Source organism: Argiope bruennichi, chromosome 9 (assembly GCF_947563725.1).
Source record: "Argiope bruennichi chromosome 9, qqArgBrue1.1, whole genome shotgun sequence".
Lineage (NCBI taxonomy): Eukaryota > Metazoa > Arthropoda > Arachnida > Araneae > Araneidae > Argiope > Argiope bruennichi.
The window spans coordinates 3,959,827-3,978,211 of NC_079159.1; the positions used below are offsets into that span (position 1 = coordinate 3,959,827).

Consider the following 18,385-nt stretch of genomic DNA (forward strand, 5'->3'; position numbering starts at 1 on the left):
AGAATTGTTGTAAATTTAGAATGTCCTAAAAATATTATATTACTTTTAAAATATATGATGTAAACATCTCCTGCTTTGAAACTGAAGTTATATGCGTTCTCTTGCAAATGTCGATCAGATCGAATATTTGATGGGCAAATGCAACATTCTGAGCGTAGTTGCAATACATAAGTTTGTATAATCGCGCCATTTTTGTTCAAGCTTATTATTGGTATTATTTTCATTTTAGTTTGGACAGCTTATATGCATCATGCATCCTTTACTTATGCGATATCCAACCTTCATACATTTTGCTTATATTATTCTTCAATAATAAAGAATGATATTAACAAAAGCATTTTTATTTGATATTCACCACCAGAGCGTGCTGAATGTCGGTATAAAAGAGAACGAATGATATCTAGCAAATATATCGTCATCTATGTCAAATACCTATGAGAATGCATGCATTCACCAGAGATGATCGATGCTTGAACAATAATATACATGCACTTAGAAAGAACAGAAGAATATTTCAAGGATAACATATAAATTATATTTATGGAGCATGTATGTAGGACGGCGTGTAGGGGTAAAGTGAATTTTTCGGAAAAAGGAATAATAATATTCGAATTAAGAAACGATTAATTTATTGAGACTAGATATAATTAAACAATCATTTCAATATTTACACTATTTACAGAAATGGGATAAGATTTAATTAGGAGCCGGGTTCACCTGAGATGGGGACGCCAGACATGGCTAAGTCTAAAAAGGCTAAGTAAAGATAGTGCGTAAACCGCGTCCGACTTCACTCGTCCATCGCCGCCGGAAGAAAAGAGTGTTACTCCTTTAGGGACCTACTAGGCGCCCTGACGTCACACGCATCGCATGACATGATTCAATGAATCGCCATTCCTGAAACAATTTTACAGCCAATATCACTTCCTATATATACAAGGTGTCTCAAAAACCTTGACCGCGGCTTTTTTTTCTTTAAATATTAATCATAAACATATACTGTAAATTACAAAGTTGAGTAAAAAAAGGTGTAAAATGTTATGAAATCGATTAAAATTTTCAGGGGATTTAACTTTAAAAATTGCAAAATTTAATTTTTATACAAACCCGTACAAAAAAAATCCCAATGAGTAAAATCCCATCCTCTAATAAAGTCATGTACAAAATTTCAGAAATTTATCAAAAAAAGTTTCAAAGATATGAAACTGCATAAATGCTGACTTAAACCACTTTTCGATGCCTGGATATGAGTTCGCAAAAAGGAAAAATCATGTCAGCGGTACGTGTTTTAGGGGCTATACATAAATTAACAAGGCAAGTAATGATTGAAGAAATAAATAATAATTTTGCTATTTATTGGTTCAAAAGAATTAAAAATTTATAAAAAATAATAACTTAAAGGAAAGATTACATAAGATTTTTTTACAAGTTCATTGACTTGCTATTTTTAAGTTATATTCTGTCATTCATGATGTAAAATTTTAAAGTATTTTTCAGGAAGCATAGATTTTAAAATTTGTATTTAAAACTAAAGATATATTTTATTTCCTTATGATGCATTTCTGCGTCGCGTAATCTGCACTGAAGCTGTAAACTGTATTTTAATTTGTGATTGACCCTTCACCAGCTTTGTTTCAACATATCTTTGAGAATATTCATGATAAAATTCTGCAATTTTGTACATGACCTTATTAAAAGATGGGGCACATTTTGCATACTGGGGAATTTTTTGTACGGAGTCCGTATAAAAATTTAAATTTTGTATTTTTTAAAGTTTAATCCCCTGAAAATTTTAATCGATTTCATAACATTATATATATTTTTTTACTCAACATTGTAATTTACAGTATATGTCTATGATCAATATTTAAGGAATAAAAGCCACTGTCAAGGTTTTTGAGACACCCTGTATATATAGAAAGGATATAGTTTACTATACTTCTCTTGAACTCTATATTCAAGTTGCTAAATTTCTTTCAGAAAGGGTATTTTAATTTACAAAGTAAATAAATTAAATTTTAAATTCCTTCACAACTAAATGTGACATTAAATAGAGGAACAAAAAAATTATTCAGAAATCATAATTTTTCGAAATGAAAGACTCCATTCGAAATTTTATGGCTTTAGAATGAATGTAAAATTCACAATTATTTTTTATTTAAAATATAATATCTTACATGTTTGTTTGTTTTTTCGCAAATATAGCTCTTCATTATTATGAATTTTTGTGATTTTACATTCATTTAGCACGATTATTTTTATATTTCACATTTTAACTTGAAAAACTTATTCTGAGGAAATAATTGCATCGCCGTAAAAAAACAAATATTTCCTTTTCAGCTGGAAAAGGAGATAGAAAATCTACGTCTGCGCATTGAAGAGAAAACGAGGGAAGTGGATCAATTTCGAATAACCTTCAACGTTCAGATTCTTTCAGAGGAGCAATCGCTGGCTGCTTAAGGGTCATTGGATGAAATGAAGGAAAGTTTTCTTATCAAAGAATGATTTTTAGTTTTACAAACAGTTCGAAAGGAGAACTGAAGGTACTTTGTAATGAACGAATAAATACCATTACGAATTACGTTAGTTTTTTGTTTTGTTTCTTATTAAGAATGGAAAGGACCTACGATGTTCTTTCAAAGTTTTATACAGCAGCCTGTTTTATTTTTAAAATTTCTTCAGATATTTCTCGGAAATTTTATGAATAATACATTTGAATGGTCACCATAAGTTTCGAATGGTGGGGAAATTATTTAATAGCAGCTTTATTGCTTTAAATGATTGCGTCGGTCATCCGAAACATGGAACTCTATCACGCAGTCGAACTATATAAAAGTGGATGGAGAGAAACATAAAAAGGATATTGGATTTCCGCGATGAAACAAGAGGCTGCTAATCTGAAAGGAAAAGTTAAATTAAAATATACTGTTAATAATGATAATAATATAACATACAAAATATAATAATAATGTAACATACATATGTCTATTAGTACATATTAAGGTTTATACAAAACCCGACTTTTTGAAAAACCGGTTTTCAAATTCGATATTTCCAAAAAAACCGGTTTTAGCCGGTTTTCGAATTTTTGTCAAAAAAAAATTAAATAGAGAAAAATAAAATATTTTCCCTATTCTATTTTTTTAAATTTTATTTTAATTTATATAAAATAACAAATAACGAAATCAATATCAAAGTCAAAATATAAAAAACAAAATTAAAGGTTGCATATACATATTACTAACACAAAATAACGAAAACTAAAACAAAAATTTGAAATAATATTTATATTATTTTCACTCATTTTAATTTCTTCTAAGAAAATAGAATTTTAAAAAACATAAAATATCCACTGAACGGTGGCTAAGTCTCGTTCTTATTTCGGACACAATATTGCCCGAAATTGAAAATACTCGTTCACTAGTTACTGAGTCAAATGACAAATCAAAGTTTTTTGTTCTTTTATTCGTTTGTTCAAATAATGAAAATTCAGCTTTCAGTGTCTTTGGATTTGTAAGTTTTTCTTCGGGGTCTTCAAGAAACCAAATAATTATATTGTTTCCGACAATTATTTTATGAACTGCTTTTAAATGATTATGTAGATGGCTCGTAGATGATCCTTTGCAGCTCAACATTTTATTACAATGATTTCAGATTGCCTTGTCTATCCCGAAGTTTTTGAAACTATCTCAAACTTCCAACTTACTCATTTTTATCTAAATATGAAATTAAAGTTATTGAATAAATATTTTGACGTTTATTTTACAATTTTAACTATTAATATTAATGCAATTGAAAATAATCTAATCTACACATTTTCTAGGAATTTTGAAAAAAAAAACACTTCTTAATCTAATTCCGATGTTTGCTAAAGGCATAATTTATGTTAAAATGTTGCGAAAGAAAATATGGAATATTTTAATACCCTGTGTTTTATTTAAAACTCCATTAAACAGAAGCCGGAACTTCTTATTTTACACTAATTTTTGATAGAAGAAATTTATATAATAAAATTTAAATTTTAAAATGTAAAATAGAATATATAAACATAAAACATAAACATACTTAATACTTACGTTATTTTTACCAAATATAACAACTTTATATTTTTGTTTCCAGTTTTCACCTTCACAATATTAAGCAAACCTGTCGTGACTCGAGACGGATCGGATTCTGAGACCACATTTCGACAATTGCATTTCATTAAGGGGTGAGACGCGGAATGAGCACATTTGACCTTGGATTTCTCGCATTAGATACTCTTTTAGTTCTATTTCTTTTTTCACGTGTATGTGAGTGTTATGTCATTTCTGACAGCATTTTATTTTAGCTGAATATTTCGTATTGATATGGCTAGTTCAAGAGGTTTAAAAAAGCTTTCAGTAGTGCTACGAAGAAAATTTTATATGATATCATTAAATGCTGTGATCAAGAAGCAGAAAACGGGGAATTATTTATTCCTTTCACACGTTCTTCGAAACGAGCCAGTCAAATTGCTGACGTTTCTATTAGCACCGACTTCATACCGATAGGCAAAGCATCCGACGAGAAGCAAGAGATGAACTTTATCAAACTTTTGTTTCATCTAGAAAAAAAAGTGAAAAAGGATGTTCATGAAAAACATAAATTGACGAATTCGAGGCGCAACTGTGCAATGCACAAGCACTGGCCAACGTAACTTGCTTGCAACGTTGAAAAAATGTGTTTGCTGCCCATTACATAGAATGAATAGCAAATCAAATAAGTTCAAAATTAATTTTTACTTAATAATATGAATTCTTAAAACCGGTTTCCTTAATTTAAAAACCGGTTTTCGAATGGGACAAATTTACTTAAAAAAAAAAAGCGTTTTTTTAAAACCGGGTATAAAAACGGTCAAACCCTAGTACATATAACATACTGTTATATGTATTAATAGAAAACCTATAAAATAAGCTATTGCGTATAAAATAAGCGTTAAGATAGCTAAATTAAATCAAATTTAAAAAAACGTATTTTTTTCATTTGAAGTAAGATTTCGCATTTCCCCTGAAATATATGTATGTTATATAGGAAATATCTTGTAAAAACTTCAGATTCGTATATCTATACATAGTGTAAAATGAAGTCTTCCACACTATTAGAAGAGGAAGAACAACACATGCCATGTTTAAACTTTCCTTAAAAGTTTGCCATGATAATATTAGTGTATGTAACATTTCAAAACAAAGCAACACCGCTAAATTATTAAAAAATTGTTCATTTATTGTTTGCGATGAGGCAACAATGTCACATAAGACGTCGAAGCATTGGACAGGATGTTGCGTGATATCAGTTGTACCAACTCGCCTGTGGGTGGTTGCACAGTTTTGTTTTCTGCAGATTTTCTCCAAATTTTGCCTGTTCTAATGAAAGGAACAAGAGATGATAAAGTAAATGCTTCTCTCAAAAGTTCATGCATTTGGCGAGAAATGACAACATTATCACTTAAAACCAATAAGCGAGTTCTTTTGTCTTCAGAAGATAATGCCCTTTTTGCATATTTATTGCTTAAAGTTGGCCTTGGTGAAATGTTGATGACTGATGGGAAAATTCACATTACTGATAATTTCTGTATTTCTGTTAGAAGTCTTCAGGAATCAATTGTTAAGGTTTGTCCCGATATCAATCAACTTCGCAATAAGTCTCTTGCTTGGTTTAAGATAAGGGTAATGTGGGAAGCGCTGACAGATCCCGTATCCTGTATGGCGCCATGCTGGCCATGTTACGTCACGTCATTAATCACGTGATGCTTTCCCGCCATTATTGGGAGACGAGAGTTAGGCAGTGAGACTGCAAGACGTGTAGCTCACGCTCATGTATCTTTTATGTTCTATGTAGTAATGTTTTGTCCTTTGTACTTTAATCTTAATAAATATATTTCAAATATTAATGCTGGTCGTTGCCTTTTCCCACATTTTTGGGGGCTCGGCCTTTCTCGTGAATACCCCTAGCAAATCCCGCCAAATTGTTGAAAAGCTGTGGACGTTAGTACAATTTAAGACGTTAAATTGATGCTAAGAATTTTGATAAGAGTGGATTTTTGCCGTGGATATTTTAATGGACGTTAGTGCACGTTTTGGATGGATATGATTCAAGTGGAAACGTTAAAGGTTCAATTACTTCGTGTTCTTGTGCAACTGTGCTGACATATACTGGCTGCTTTAAAAAAAAGGAACTTTTAAGAGTGAATAATTCGACTGCTCCCAACCAGGTAGGCGCAATTTTTTCCCAAGTTTGTAATTTATAGTATAGTACGTTACTTTATTCCATTCTCCCTTTAAATTTTAATCCCGAGTGAATGTGCATTAGTTCTGTTTTAATTCATTACAATGTCTTTAAAACTAGGCGATATTGAATTAATCGCTAACTCCCTTAAATATGCAAAAACTAATTCCGTAAAATTGCTTAACTCTGTGTTAGGTTACAGTAATTTTGACCATTCTTCTCGAAAAAGAATGAGAAATTTTGAAAGATTTGAAAATTTAGATGTAGAAAAACATAAACAAGAATTGCTGAAGATTTTTTCTTTATCTGATTTTATCTCCGTTTCTAATTTATTACACTTAGAAGTAACTGAGACCGACAAAGATGCTATGTGTGAAAATATTTTTAAAGCCCTAACAAATTTAAATGAATTTCAGAACTCGCTAGATATTAGTTTTTTATCGGAAACAGAAGAAAAACCTTTGTCTCCTCAAAAGGTTTCTCAAACCGAAACTTCATCTATTAATAACAGCTCTATGAGTAATACGGGTAATAATTCTTCCTTCCCCATCCCCGTAACTTCAGACGAAACATTAATAAATAACAGTCAGGCATTAATTACTGGCGCCAAAAGGGAATCACTCGAAAATGATCCCTCGAATAAACAAACGATGAATGAAATAAACCTTCAGTTTTGTTTTTTATTACGCGATCTCTTTGGTAGTAGCAGAAACTTCACAGGAAATGATTCCTATTCGATTAAAAGTTTTTTTTGTGATGTTGAAGAGAATTTTTCGCTTTTTCCTTCTTTAAGCGAACAACAAAAATTAATCTTTGCAAAGAGGTTAGTTTCCGGTACTGCTAAATCTTTTTTATTCTCCCAAAGAAATCTAAATTCCTATCATGCTTTTAAAAGTGCATTCATTAATGAATTTTCCGATAAATTAACTTTTATTGAAATACATAAACAACTAGAAAGACGTAAAATGCGCTCGAATGAAACTTTTATGCAATATTTTATTGCCATGCGTGAAATTGTGAATCAGTCTGAAACCCTTATTGATGAATGTTCTGTTATTCAATACACAATAAATGGGATACAGGGTTCCCCTTCTGATAAAATTATTCTTTATGGTGCAAAATGTTATTCTGAGTTTAAAGAAAAATTACGAATTTTCGAAACTATCGTAAGTGCAATGAACGCAGATAATTCAAAGATGTCGTATTCTAGATATGCTAATGACGGCCAAAGACGTGATACAATACATAAAATCCCTGTCCAACAAAGAGAATCAAAATTGAATCTTAGTAATCCGACTAACAGTAAGACGCGTTGTTTTAACTGTAACGATTTTGGACATATCGCAAAGTCTTGCCCTAATCGTAATCGTGGTCCTAAATGTCTTTCTTGTAATTTTTTCGGACATAAATCTTCCGATTGTCATCGTACTACTCGGAATGACAGTTCTACCCCACGGGATAATGTCAACACTTTACAATTATTGCATTCTCCGTCGAATATGCATAAAGAGGTTGTTATTCTTAATAATACACTTTCCGGATTAGTCGATACTGGTAGTTTTTCGACACTTCTCAAACATTCTGCATGGATTAAACTAGGATCGCCGCCGTTGACGAATAACAAGATGACACTAACTGGATTCGGTTTTTCCCAAACTAAAATAATAGGTTCCGTTGAATCTGAAATTATTATTGACAAACAAAGTTTTCCTGTTTTTATTTCTGTGGTACCTAATAATTGTACTACTTATGACCTAATAATAGGTTGCGACGTAATAAATCAGGCAAATTTGACAATTAAACCTGACGGTGTTGTATTTTCCAAAATTTCTAAATCTGATGATCCTGTTGAAACTGACAGTTTTATAATGGCTATTTCTGCCGAAACTCCCACGTTTGATATAGGTCCGAATATTTCTAAACAAACTCGCAATGAGGTTGAACAGATTTTGTTAGCCTATAAACCTAACAAAACTAAAACCACGAACATCGCACTTGATATAACGCTTACTGACGATGAGCCAATTTTCCACACTCCTCGACGTTTACCCTTTGCCGAACGTGATATAGTAAATGCGCAGATACATGAGTGGTTAAAAAATGGAATTATAGAACCATGTTCTTCACCCTATGCTAGTCAAGTTGTCGTAGTTCGTAAGAAAGATGGAAAACATAGAGTCGGTATAGATTATAGAAAATTAAATCGTAAATTAGTTAAAGACCATTATCCACTACCATTAATTGATGACATTTTAGATCGTCTTAAAAATGCTAAAATTTTCAGTACTCTCGATTTGCGTAACGGATTTTTTCATGTGCCGGTAAAAGAAAAAAGTCGTTGTTACACCAGTTTCGTCACAAATACAGGTCAATTTCAATTCCGTTATATGCCATTCGGTTTAAGTTCATGTCCTCCTGTCTTTATGCGATACATAAATGCCGTTTTTCGTGATCTTATTGCAAAAGGCATTGTCCTCCCGTATATGGATGACATCGTCATTCCCGCAAATAATGAATCTGAGGCTCTCGAACGCCTTAACACTGTTTTAAAAGTAGCTCGCGATTATGGACTAGATATAAACTTTAAAAAATGTCAATTTTTGTATAGTCAGATTCAATTTTTGGGTCACGTAGTAGAACACGGCAAATTGCTCCCTTCACCCTCCAAAACTAAAGCCGTTCTTAATTATCCTGAGTTAAAAAATGCAAAAGACGTACAACGTTTTCTAGGTCTTACGGGATACTTTAGAAAATTTATTCCGTCATACTCTACTATAGCAAAACCACTTAGTGATCTTCTTCGTAAGGACAGCCCCTTTCTATTTCAAGCTCAGCAAAAAACTGCGTTTTTACGTTTAAAACAGTTACTTTCTGATAAACCCGTTTTAACTATTTTTAATCAAGGCAGTCCCATTGAAATTCACACAGACGCGTCAATTGATGGCTTGGGGGCAGTCCTACTACAAAAATCCAAAGATGATAACAAATTCCATCCAGTGTATTATATGTCCAAGAAAACGTCTGACAGCGAAAGAAAATACACCAGCTATGAACTGGAGGTACTCGCCATTGTAGAAGCTCTTAAAAAATTCCGAATTTACATCCTCGGATCACACTTTAAAATTATCACTGACTGTAATGCATTCGTCAAAACGTTAAATAAAAAAGAAATGAATTCCCGCATTTCGCGATGGGCATTATACCTTCAGGATTTTGACTACGAAATAGAGCATCGAACCGGTTCAAAGATGACTCATGTCGACGCTCTTAGCCGAAGCCCATGCTGTATGATCATTCAAGACTGTGTCAATCTTCAAATTTTCAAAGCTCAACAGACAGATGAGCATATTACAGCTATAAAAGCATTACTTCAAAATGCATCTTACGAGAACTACATAGTCAAGAACAACATTTTATATAAGAACTTAGACGGAATCGATTTATTTGTCGTACCTGATGATATGCAGGCCAACATTATTAAATCCTGTCATGAACGAGGCCATTTTGCAGTAAAACGCACGCAGGAAATGTTAAACAAAGAATTCTTTATTCCGAACTTGAAAGAGAAAATTGAACGATGCATACGCAACTGTGTAACATGCATTCTAAATAACAGAAAATGTGGCAAATTAGATGGCACTTTGCATCCACTTGACAAAGACGATACTCCCTTTCATACATACCATATTGATCATTTGGGTCCTCTTCCCAGCACTTCTAAGAAATATAAGCATATTCTGGCAATCATCGATTCCTTTACGAAGTTTGTGTGGCTTTACCCGACCAAGTCCACCGACACCGCTGAAGTTCTCAATAAGCTCGAATGCCAAAGATCAGTTTTCGGTAATCCTTCAAGGATTATTACGGACAGAGGTACCGCTTTCACATCTACGTCATTCAAAGAATATTGTGAACATCAGCATATCACCCACATTGCTATTACAGCTGGACTTCCTAGATCAAACGGTCAGGTAGAAAGACTTAATTCTACTATCATATCTGTACTCTCCAAGCTATCCATAGAAAACCCTGAGAAATGGTATAACCATGTTGCTTCCGTTCAGCAAATTATTAATTCTACATTTCAACGAAGTATCAATTCTACTCCATTCGAAATTTTGTTTGGAACTAAAATGAAATCTGAGCATGATATAAAAATCCTCGAAATCGTCAACGAAGAGATCCAGTCTGCATTTCTCCAACAGCGTGATGAGCTCCGTAAAGATGCAAAACAACAAATCCTCAAAATCCAAGAAGAAAATCGCCGTACCTACAATCTGCGTAGTAAACATGCTCAAAAATTTCAATTGAATGATCTCGTCGCAATCAAGCGCACTCAATTTGGCCCTGGTCTGAAATTGAAACAAAAATTTCTCGGACCATATAAAGTGATCAAAATTAAAGCAAACGACACATACGATGTTGATAAGCGTGATTTCTTCGATGGACCATCAAAAACTTCAACTTGTGCAGAATATATGAAACCATGGTCCAGCAATATAGAACATATCACTTGAATTGTGTTTCAAAAGAAAACACTGAACACTACTTAAAGAGAAAGAGAACTATTTTCCTTCTTTTTGTGTGTGTATATTTGGACGATATAGACTTCGATTTTTTTTCTCTGTTTATTTTGTGTTATTATATTTTTATATGTTCAACACTAATATTATTTTTATTTTTAGTTAGTTATTCTATATTTCCAGTGCACGCTATTGTATTGCTATATACTTATGCTGTCACGGATGGTATGACTATTTTATTTGTTTTATTTTGTGAATATTTCAATTTTACATATTATTATTTTCCTGTATTTGCTGTTTGTTTTATATATTTACTTCATTGTACTGTATACCATAAGGCGAGGTCGCCTATCCTGTCATGATGGCCGATGTGGGAAGCGCTGACAGATCCCGTATCCTGTATGGCGCCATGCTGGCCATGTTACGTCACGTCATTAATCACGTGATGCTTTCCCGCCATTATTGGGAGACGAGAGTTAGGCAGTGAGACTGCAAGACGTGTAGCTCACGCTCATGTATCTTTTATGTTCTATGTAGTAATGTTTTGTCCTTTGTACTTTAATCTTAATAAATATATTTCAAATATTAATGCTGGTCGTTGCCTTTTCCCACAGTAATTTTATCAACCATAAATGACCCTGTTTAGAAAGTCAACAACTAGGTACTATCTTTATTCGTTATCACAGATCAAATTTATGATTCAATGGACATTATTTATTCAGTGGATAGTGAAGGGGCTGTTCATTATCCAATTGAATTTTTAAATTCTCTTCATCCATCTGGTCTTCCTCCGCACAAACAAATTTTAAAAGTTGGTGCTCCTTTTATACTAGTATTTAATTTAAACCCTCCAAAACTGCGTAATGACACTCGATTACAAATAAAAAGTTTGAAAAAATTCTTTATTGAGGCAGTACTTTTAACTGGATTTGGTCCTGGAGAATCAGTTTTAATACCAAAGATCCCTCTCTTTCCAACATATTTACTGTTTTCCTTTAAACGTGTTCAGTTCCCAGTTAGGCTCTGTTTCGCCATGACATTAAATAAAGCCCAAGGACAAACGTTTCACACTGCTGGAATTGACTTAAGCGAAGACTGTTTTTCTCATGGACAACTTTATGTGGTACTTTTTAGAGTTACATCCAAACAAAACCTTTTTATCTCGGCACCAGGAGGAAAAACATCCGATATAGTTTGCAAAGAAATATTATGAAGCAAACTGAATTTTATTTTCATATCAGATTATGCAGAGTTGATGCACAAATGTGGGACAGTGGTTACAATGACTAATTTGTATATTTTTAAATTTTAAAACTGCTTTTCTATTGTATTTTAGTGAATTCTTTTGTCTATGAATATTTCATATTTTTACCATTTTTATCTTTTTTCAGAAATATTTAGACTGCTAAAAAGCAGTCTAAATATTTCTGAATGTATGCTATAAAAAATTGTTTCGTAGTTATCTTTGATGATTTCCAAATATATTTTTATGCCTGTTTGATGTTGCGTGTCATGCCGTATGATATTAGGTGAAAGCTAGACAAAGCTAATTTTTACTCTTGGATGTCATGCCACGGACAACGCTGTGCGAGTTCCGCTGGTGCATTATATTTGTAAAAAAAACTTTGTTCAGTCCACAAGAAAAAGAGTCGTCAAAAATGTTTCTGTCCGAATTCGTGGAGTTACAAAAAAATATATATATTGTTCTTCAATTTTAGATGATTTTATATGCTTATTATTCAGCAAAAAAAATTAAATTTCAAATGAACATTGTGTCTCAGTTATCATGTCTGTATACATTTTCCACTTCGACAATTAGAGAGAATAATGGTTGGGATTTATTTTAATGGATTTATAAATATATATTAAAATTTGGACTTATCCCTTAAAAGATCGATTGTTATTTATTTCATTACTCGGCTTATTTACAAAGCCGGCGTTTGCATAAGATGAACAATATTTATGCCATCAAAAACATAACTTGTAAAAAAACCCAAGTCTCGCAACTCAATTCTTCTATCGTAAAAAGTTGTGAGATCCATGTAATACCAAGTCAGTCAATTTATTCAGTCCCTAATTAAGGGTCCTTCTGTCTTAAGTTATTACGTAATTAGCTAACCTAACAACATCTTATAGTGACCATATCAATATTAAAAATCTTTTATGGTTTAAATAAATAGTGACTTGGCCATCGCATGAAAACACAATGTATCTTTACATTAAATTAGATTACATTAACATATTATATTAAATTAGATTGTTTAGTGCGATTTCCAAGTCAATCTATTTATTTAAATCATAAAAGATTTTTAATATTGATATGGTCACTATAAGATGTTGTTAGGTTAGCTAATTACGTAATAACTTAAGACAGAAGGACCCTTAAGTAGGGACTGAATAAATTGACTGACTTGGTATTACATGGATCTCACAACTTTTTACGATAGAAGAATTGAGTTGCGAGACTTGGGTTTTTTTACAAGTTATGTTTTTGATGGCATCTCATTTCTTTTTGTAGATAGTCCTTTTCTTATTTTTGTATGTAGTCTTCCTCTTTTTCTTTTCCGGTACTACTTCTTGAGCTTCAGCTACAGTTTTTCTCAATATAATAGCGTCATCATAAGAAAACCGTTTTACAGTAATCTATATTGGATGCTGTCGGATGCCGAGCCAGTGATTCCAAACTTGGCGACCATTTGGCGATTTGGCGACGAATTTGCCGACAAAATGGATAATGCTAGAAACTTCGAGAAATTTATCGCTCCGTCCATTATTAAACGCATATTTTAGTTTTTCCTTGATTTATACACTAAACACTAATTGTATTCTAAATTTGAAGCTTCTATGTCTGCTAGAAGTGCCTTAGAGATTTGATGATCGGTCAGTCAGTCAATCAGTGACAAAATTCACAAACTTTGACTAGTTATAATTCTTAAACTACTGGTTCAAATTTAATGAAATTTGAAATATGCCGTGTTTATATAATGCCTGCTTGGTTACTGAAAATTCAGGCTTCTAGTTATATCCACAACGAAGTTATAGAAGATCGAAAATAGCCTGAACTGCTTCGAGAAAAGGATGGTACGGCCGTGCCGCTTGTTTTTGCTCGACTTGGCGGGGGCACTGCCGTGCCCCCAGATATTCTTAAAAATATTTTATATAAAACATTATGATACATAAAATCATTTCATCGTCTAAAAAATTTTATTAAAATGAAAATGATTGATGATATCAGTATTTTTTTTTTTTTTTGAAAAACTGCTTAAAAAATTTTTACCATAATTTTATTAACAATTTTTATGAAAAAAATTGAATTAAATATTGCGAAAGGCAACTCGGAGGCAAAATGCTTTAAAATATCTGCAACATTTTCATTCAGTAAGAATAGCACTAGTAAAGATAAAAGACTTTGTTTATACATCAAAATTATTTTCAATTAATAAATATTTAAATAATTTTCATGAAATCCTTTTTGGAGCCTTTCTTTTGATTCATGGGACTTGTCAGTACCATTTTAAGAAAATCTATTGATTATTTTCTATTTCGATGCCTACAATCAGCACCATTTTAAGAAAAATCTGTTGATTCTTTTGCATTTCTATGTATACAAACTAATTATACATTTCGAAATTCCGTCTTTCTTTCCCCATCATTCAGTCTCACGGGGTACTCGTCATTGATAATGAGAATCTTCCGGAATGGTGGCTGGTTCTCGGAAACCTTGTGGGTACACGAAAAGGTGGCTCCTCTCATCGCTGATGGGACGTACTTCCTTAAGAAAGAGTTGGCCGGTGATGGCCCTTAGGATCCAACCACGGCGGTGGCGGCGGTCCGGTCATTCAAGTTTGTCTGTGTGCCTTCCATTTATTGGCGCAAATAATAATCCACTGAAGTTAGGATTTTTTTTATGTTAGTAGGAGTAGACAGTTAATCCATTGCAGATAGCATTTTTACTTTCTTGTATACGAAGTATAAAAAAAGTTCAGTAATTGTCAAAAAAATGTTGGACGAGAGATTTTTCGAATCTTTATGTTTTAAACCTCCCTGAGTTCGAATATATATATATATATATGGAAATTTGATTTCTATTAAATTTTAAGCAAACTAGTTGTTCGAATAAAAATTGCACGGTAACTACAAAACAAAGAAGAAACATCAATGAGTTAAATCCAGCAAGGGGTGGATCGTCTGTCAGTCTGTACTTTCAGACTCATATAAACGGATATCTGAAAAAAAGCAATGACTTAAATACATCAAATGTGGCGTGTGATTTTTTTAACTGCGGTTGCAGTTCTGAATCAGATTTTGCTTTCAAGTGGTCGGGAAATTCACCTTTATTAGAGTGTGCGAGAAGTTTTTGGGAGACTACCCCCTCTCATTTGAAACATGTTTTGATGCAGGTAAACTTTCCTTAAGCTTTCCTTTTAATAAATTTCTTGTTACAAACAGTATTATTAGCACTCATTTTTCGTCAAAAAGGGAAGTTTATCTGGATGCTTCAGATTCTGCTAATTTAGAAACGCAAAGTATAAAAAGCGTAACTAACTCGACTTAACTAGCTAGGATGCAATGTAGCGTACGATTTTATCACCTGAGTCACATACTTTTAAGAAATTTGAATAGATAACAACTAAAAAATATTAAGCATACTATATTTGCTCGTTTTAGAGTTATTTTTCACACATACAGAGACATTCATTTCAAAAACAATTTTGTTCGGATAATGAATGTCTAAAAAGTCGTATTAAAATTCGCAGTAGAAATGTTTTTTTGGGGGGGGGGGTACAAATTTCTCTGTATATTTTATGCACGAGAAGGTAAATGGCATCCAATATAATAGGAAGTTCGAATCATATAATGTGGATTCGTTCTTTAAAAAAAAAAAAAAAATAAAAATAAAAAAAAAAGAGGACGTTGTAAGGATTTACTTCTCTTCAGTAAAGCGTATCTTAGGCTTATGACAATTCCACAAAGAGAACGTTTTATGAAAGAAGAACGATAATGCACCCAGACGGACGTCCGATATTCCGAGCGGAGTGAAGAAAAGCGGCTTTCATTGAAGAAAAGATTTTTAAAATAAAATTTATAAAGTATTTTACAAAAGATATTTTGTAGTATAAAAAGGCAACGAAACAAATCTGGTCTTTTAAATCCAGAGAAATCTTGAATATGTATCTTTCATTGATTCATTTTCAGCTTAAAACTGAAAGGTTTTTACGAACTCTTCTTTTTTAATTCTTTTGCCGCCGCTTTCAAATCATGTCTCTCCCAAAAAAGGTCGACAACCTTTCACCAACTCTCTTCGCGACCCTCTCTTCTCCTCGCACCTTTGAGAAAAGTTGTCGGCAACAGAAAAAGGGGATCACTTTTGGCGATCAATTCATTAAAAAGAATGCTTTTGCATTGTTTCCTGTTTTGCTCGTCCGTTGTATGAGCTGATGTTCCTTTATTTCGCTCTGTAACATTAAAAAAAAAAAAAAAAACTTGTTTGTCCCATCGTCTTTGAAACATTTATTTATTATTAGGAGAAATACGGGACGAATCTCGGTGAGTGCCTTTTTTGGGTACTGAGACTGGAATGGGAAAGAATCAATAGCATTGTGATTTATAGAAAAGATAATTTTTGTTTATTCTGTTCAACAGAGCCAGTCTTCTCTATGAAGGGGCCGTGTGCAAGAAACTAATTGGGGCCCTAGATTTTCTTGCAAAGTCGAAAAATATACAAGTACAAACACAAATTACTACTGCATGTTTATTTAATGCATGATGCTACTAATTACTTCAGAAAAATTATAATTTTTTTTGCAATTTCTCTTTCGATGCTTAGTATAGAAAGTGCATTTAAGCGTTATGCATACTTGCTTGACCGAAGACAATTCTTTATTAATTTTAATTTGCTGAAAGAGCGCTCAGCATTTATTATAGTAACTGGCAATGTAAAGAAAAGTTTTAACACAGTTAATACATTTAGAAATAAATCATTAAAATTATTAATTAATATATATTGCAATATGTGTAGAGTATTATTGAAATCCCGATTCAAATTCAAATCCCGTAGCAAAGCAATTATTTGGATTAGGTTTTCATCTCCATCGATATTATAAAAAGTTACAAAGTTTTGGGAAAATTTTTGAAATTCATGTCTTTCTACAGTTTTTACATCAATGTCTAATTTGAAATACTTTTCAATTGATCTTCCATCTGTACAATAACAGTATCAGTTACAGAGTTAAAAAAATAATATCTAAATTCCTCAACCGGCTATTTTATAATTTCATTTTCCACTGGTTAGAAATAAAATTATTATTTTTTTCGGAAAATGTTCTGAAAGGTTCAAATTACGTGCAATCGCTTTTGCTTCATCTAAAAATGAGTTACATTTTGTTCTTAAATTTTGGTTTTCAGTTTTAAATTTATTGACTAAATTAAAAGCTCAGTCGAGAACAATAGTTTTTACTTGAAATAGTTTATTGATAGTGCTCATTTTGGACAATATTGTAAACCATACTATTAAACATAAAATAAATGTCATTTCTTGTATTGAATCCAATTACATTTAGCTTCGAATACCACTATATTATTATTTGCATCAATAAATTCTTTAAAGTATTACAAGTTTGTTCGAACTGTATATACACTGCTTTAATCGTATCTATTTTGGTTTCCCAATGAGTGTCGCATAATGGTTCAAAAGTAATGTTTAAATGCTTTTGTAGAATGTCCCATCTTTTTGTAGATGCAGAAAATAAGCAATATAAACGTTACAATATCCCCCCCCTCAAAAAAAAATTACTGCTGGAAGCGGCATCATAAATTAATAGCTTAAAAGATTGTCATAGGTTAGACACGTATTGCTGATCGAATTGCATGAGGGTTTAGAGCAATTATTGTAGATTGTACTCCTTTATATTTCCCTTTCATGGCGCTATCGTTATTGTATGCCTGTCCATATCTATCCAATGGAGCTTTTGCAAGTCCTTCTCCAATCCCATCAATAAATCCTATAAATGATTCATCTATACTTAATTGTTCGGTAAATATCATAATCTAAATCTGTTAATAGACATTTAGCAGACGATTCCTTTTCAAATATTTTATAACTGCTACTATTTTTATTTTGTTAAAATATTATTAAAAAGTAAAAGCAAACGATTTTTCTTTGATAGACATATTTTGTTAATATTATTTCATAAATTTTTTGTATAATAGCTGATGATCAATTGTAAACCTTCTGGAATCTGGCAATGTTTGTAATATACGCTGTTATGTTGAAAGAATAAACAAGCCGATGGAATTCTAAATTGCTTGGAGTATCATTTTAGTTATAAGAATTTAAGATGCTCTGCAAGCTATAGTTTGAAGCTTAAGAAAATGGGTAGTTTTTTAGAAAGCATGCAAAATTGTGATGACCCGGATGTGATTGAAGAAAAAGGTCAGTAAACTAAACTTTCGTTTTCCGTTGCTTTCGGTTTCGATTATGGAAGATCTGATGAAAAGACGTAGTTCAGCCAGGACAAATTTTACGAAACGTTATTATGCAGTAATAATGGCGTTGAATGAAGAAAATATAAATCGTGATGATATTGAAATAAAACTTTGTTCTTTAGAAAGAGTTG

At 32.2% G+C, this 18,385-nt stretch overlaps 1 protein-coding gene across 2 annotated transcripts in view; it reads left to right on the forward strand.

The window, feature by feature from the left end:
- Positions 1–2,516, forward strand: part of LOC129984677 (prefoldin subunit 2-like) — a 68,459-nt gene extending 65,943 nt beyond the window's left edge. For both annotated transcript variants that reach the window (XM_056094608.1, XM_056094607.1), the window contains one exon: positions 2,341–2,516. In XM_056094608.1, the coding sequence (XP_055950583.1) occupies positions 2,341–2,460 (120 nt within the window). In that variant the 3' untranslated portion in view covers positions 2,461–2,516. The remainder of the gene's footprint in view (positions 1–2,340) is intronic.
- The last annotated feature ends 15,869 nt before the right edge of the window (positions 2,517–18,385 follow it).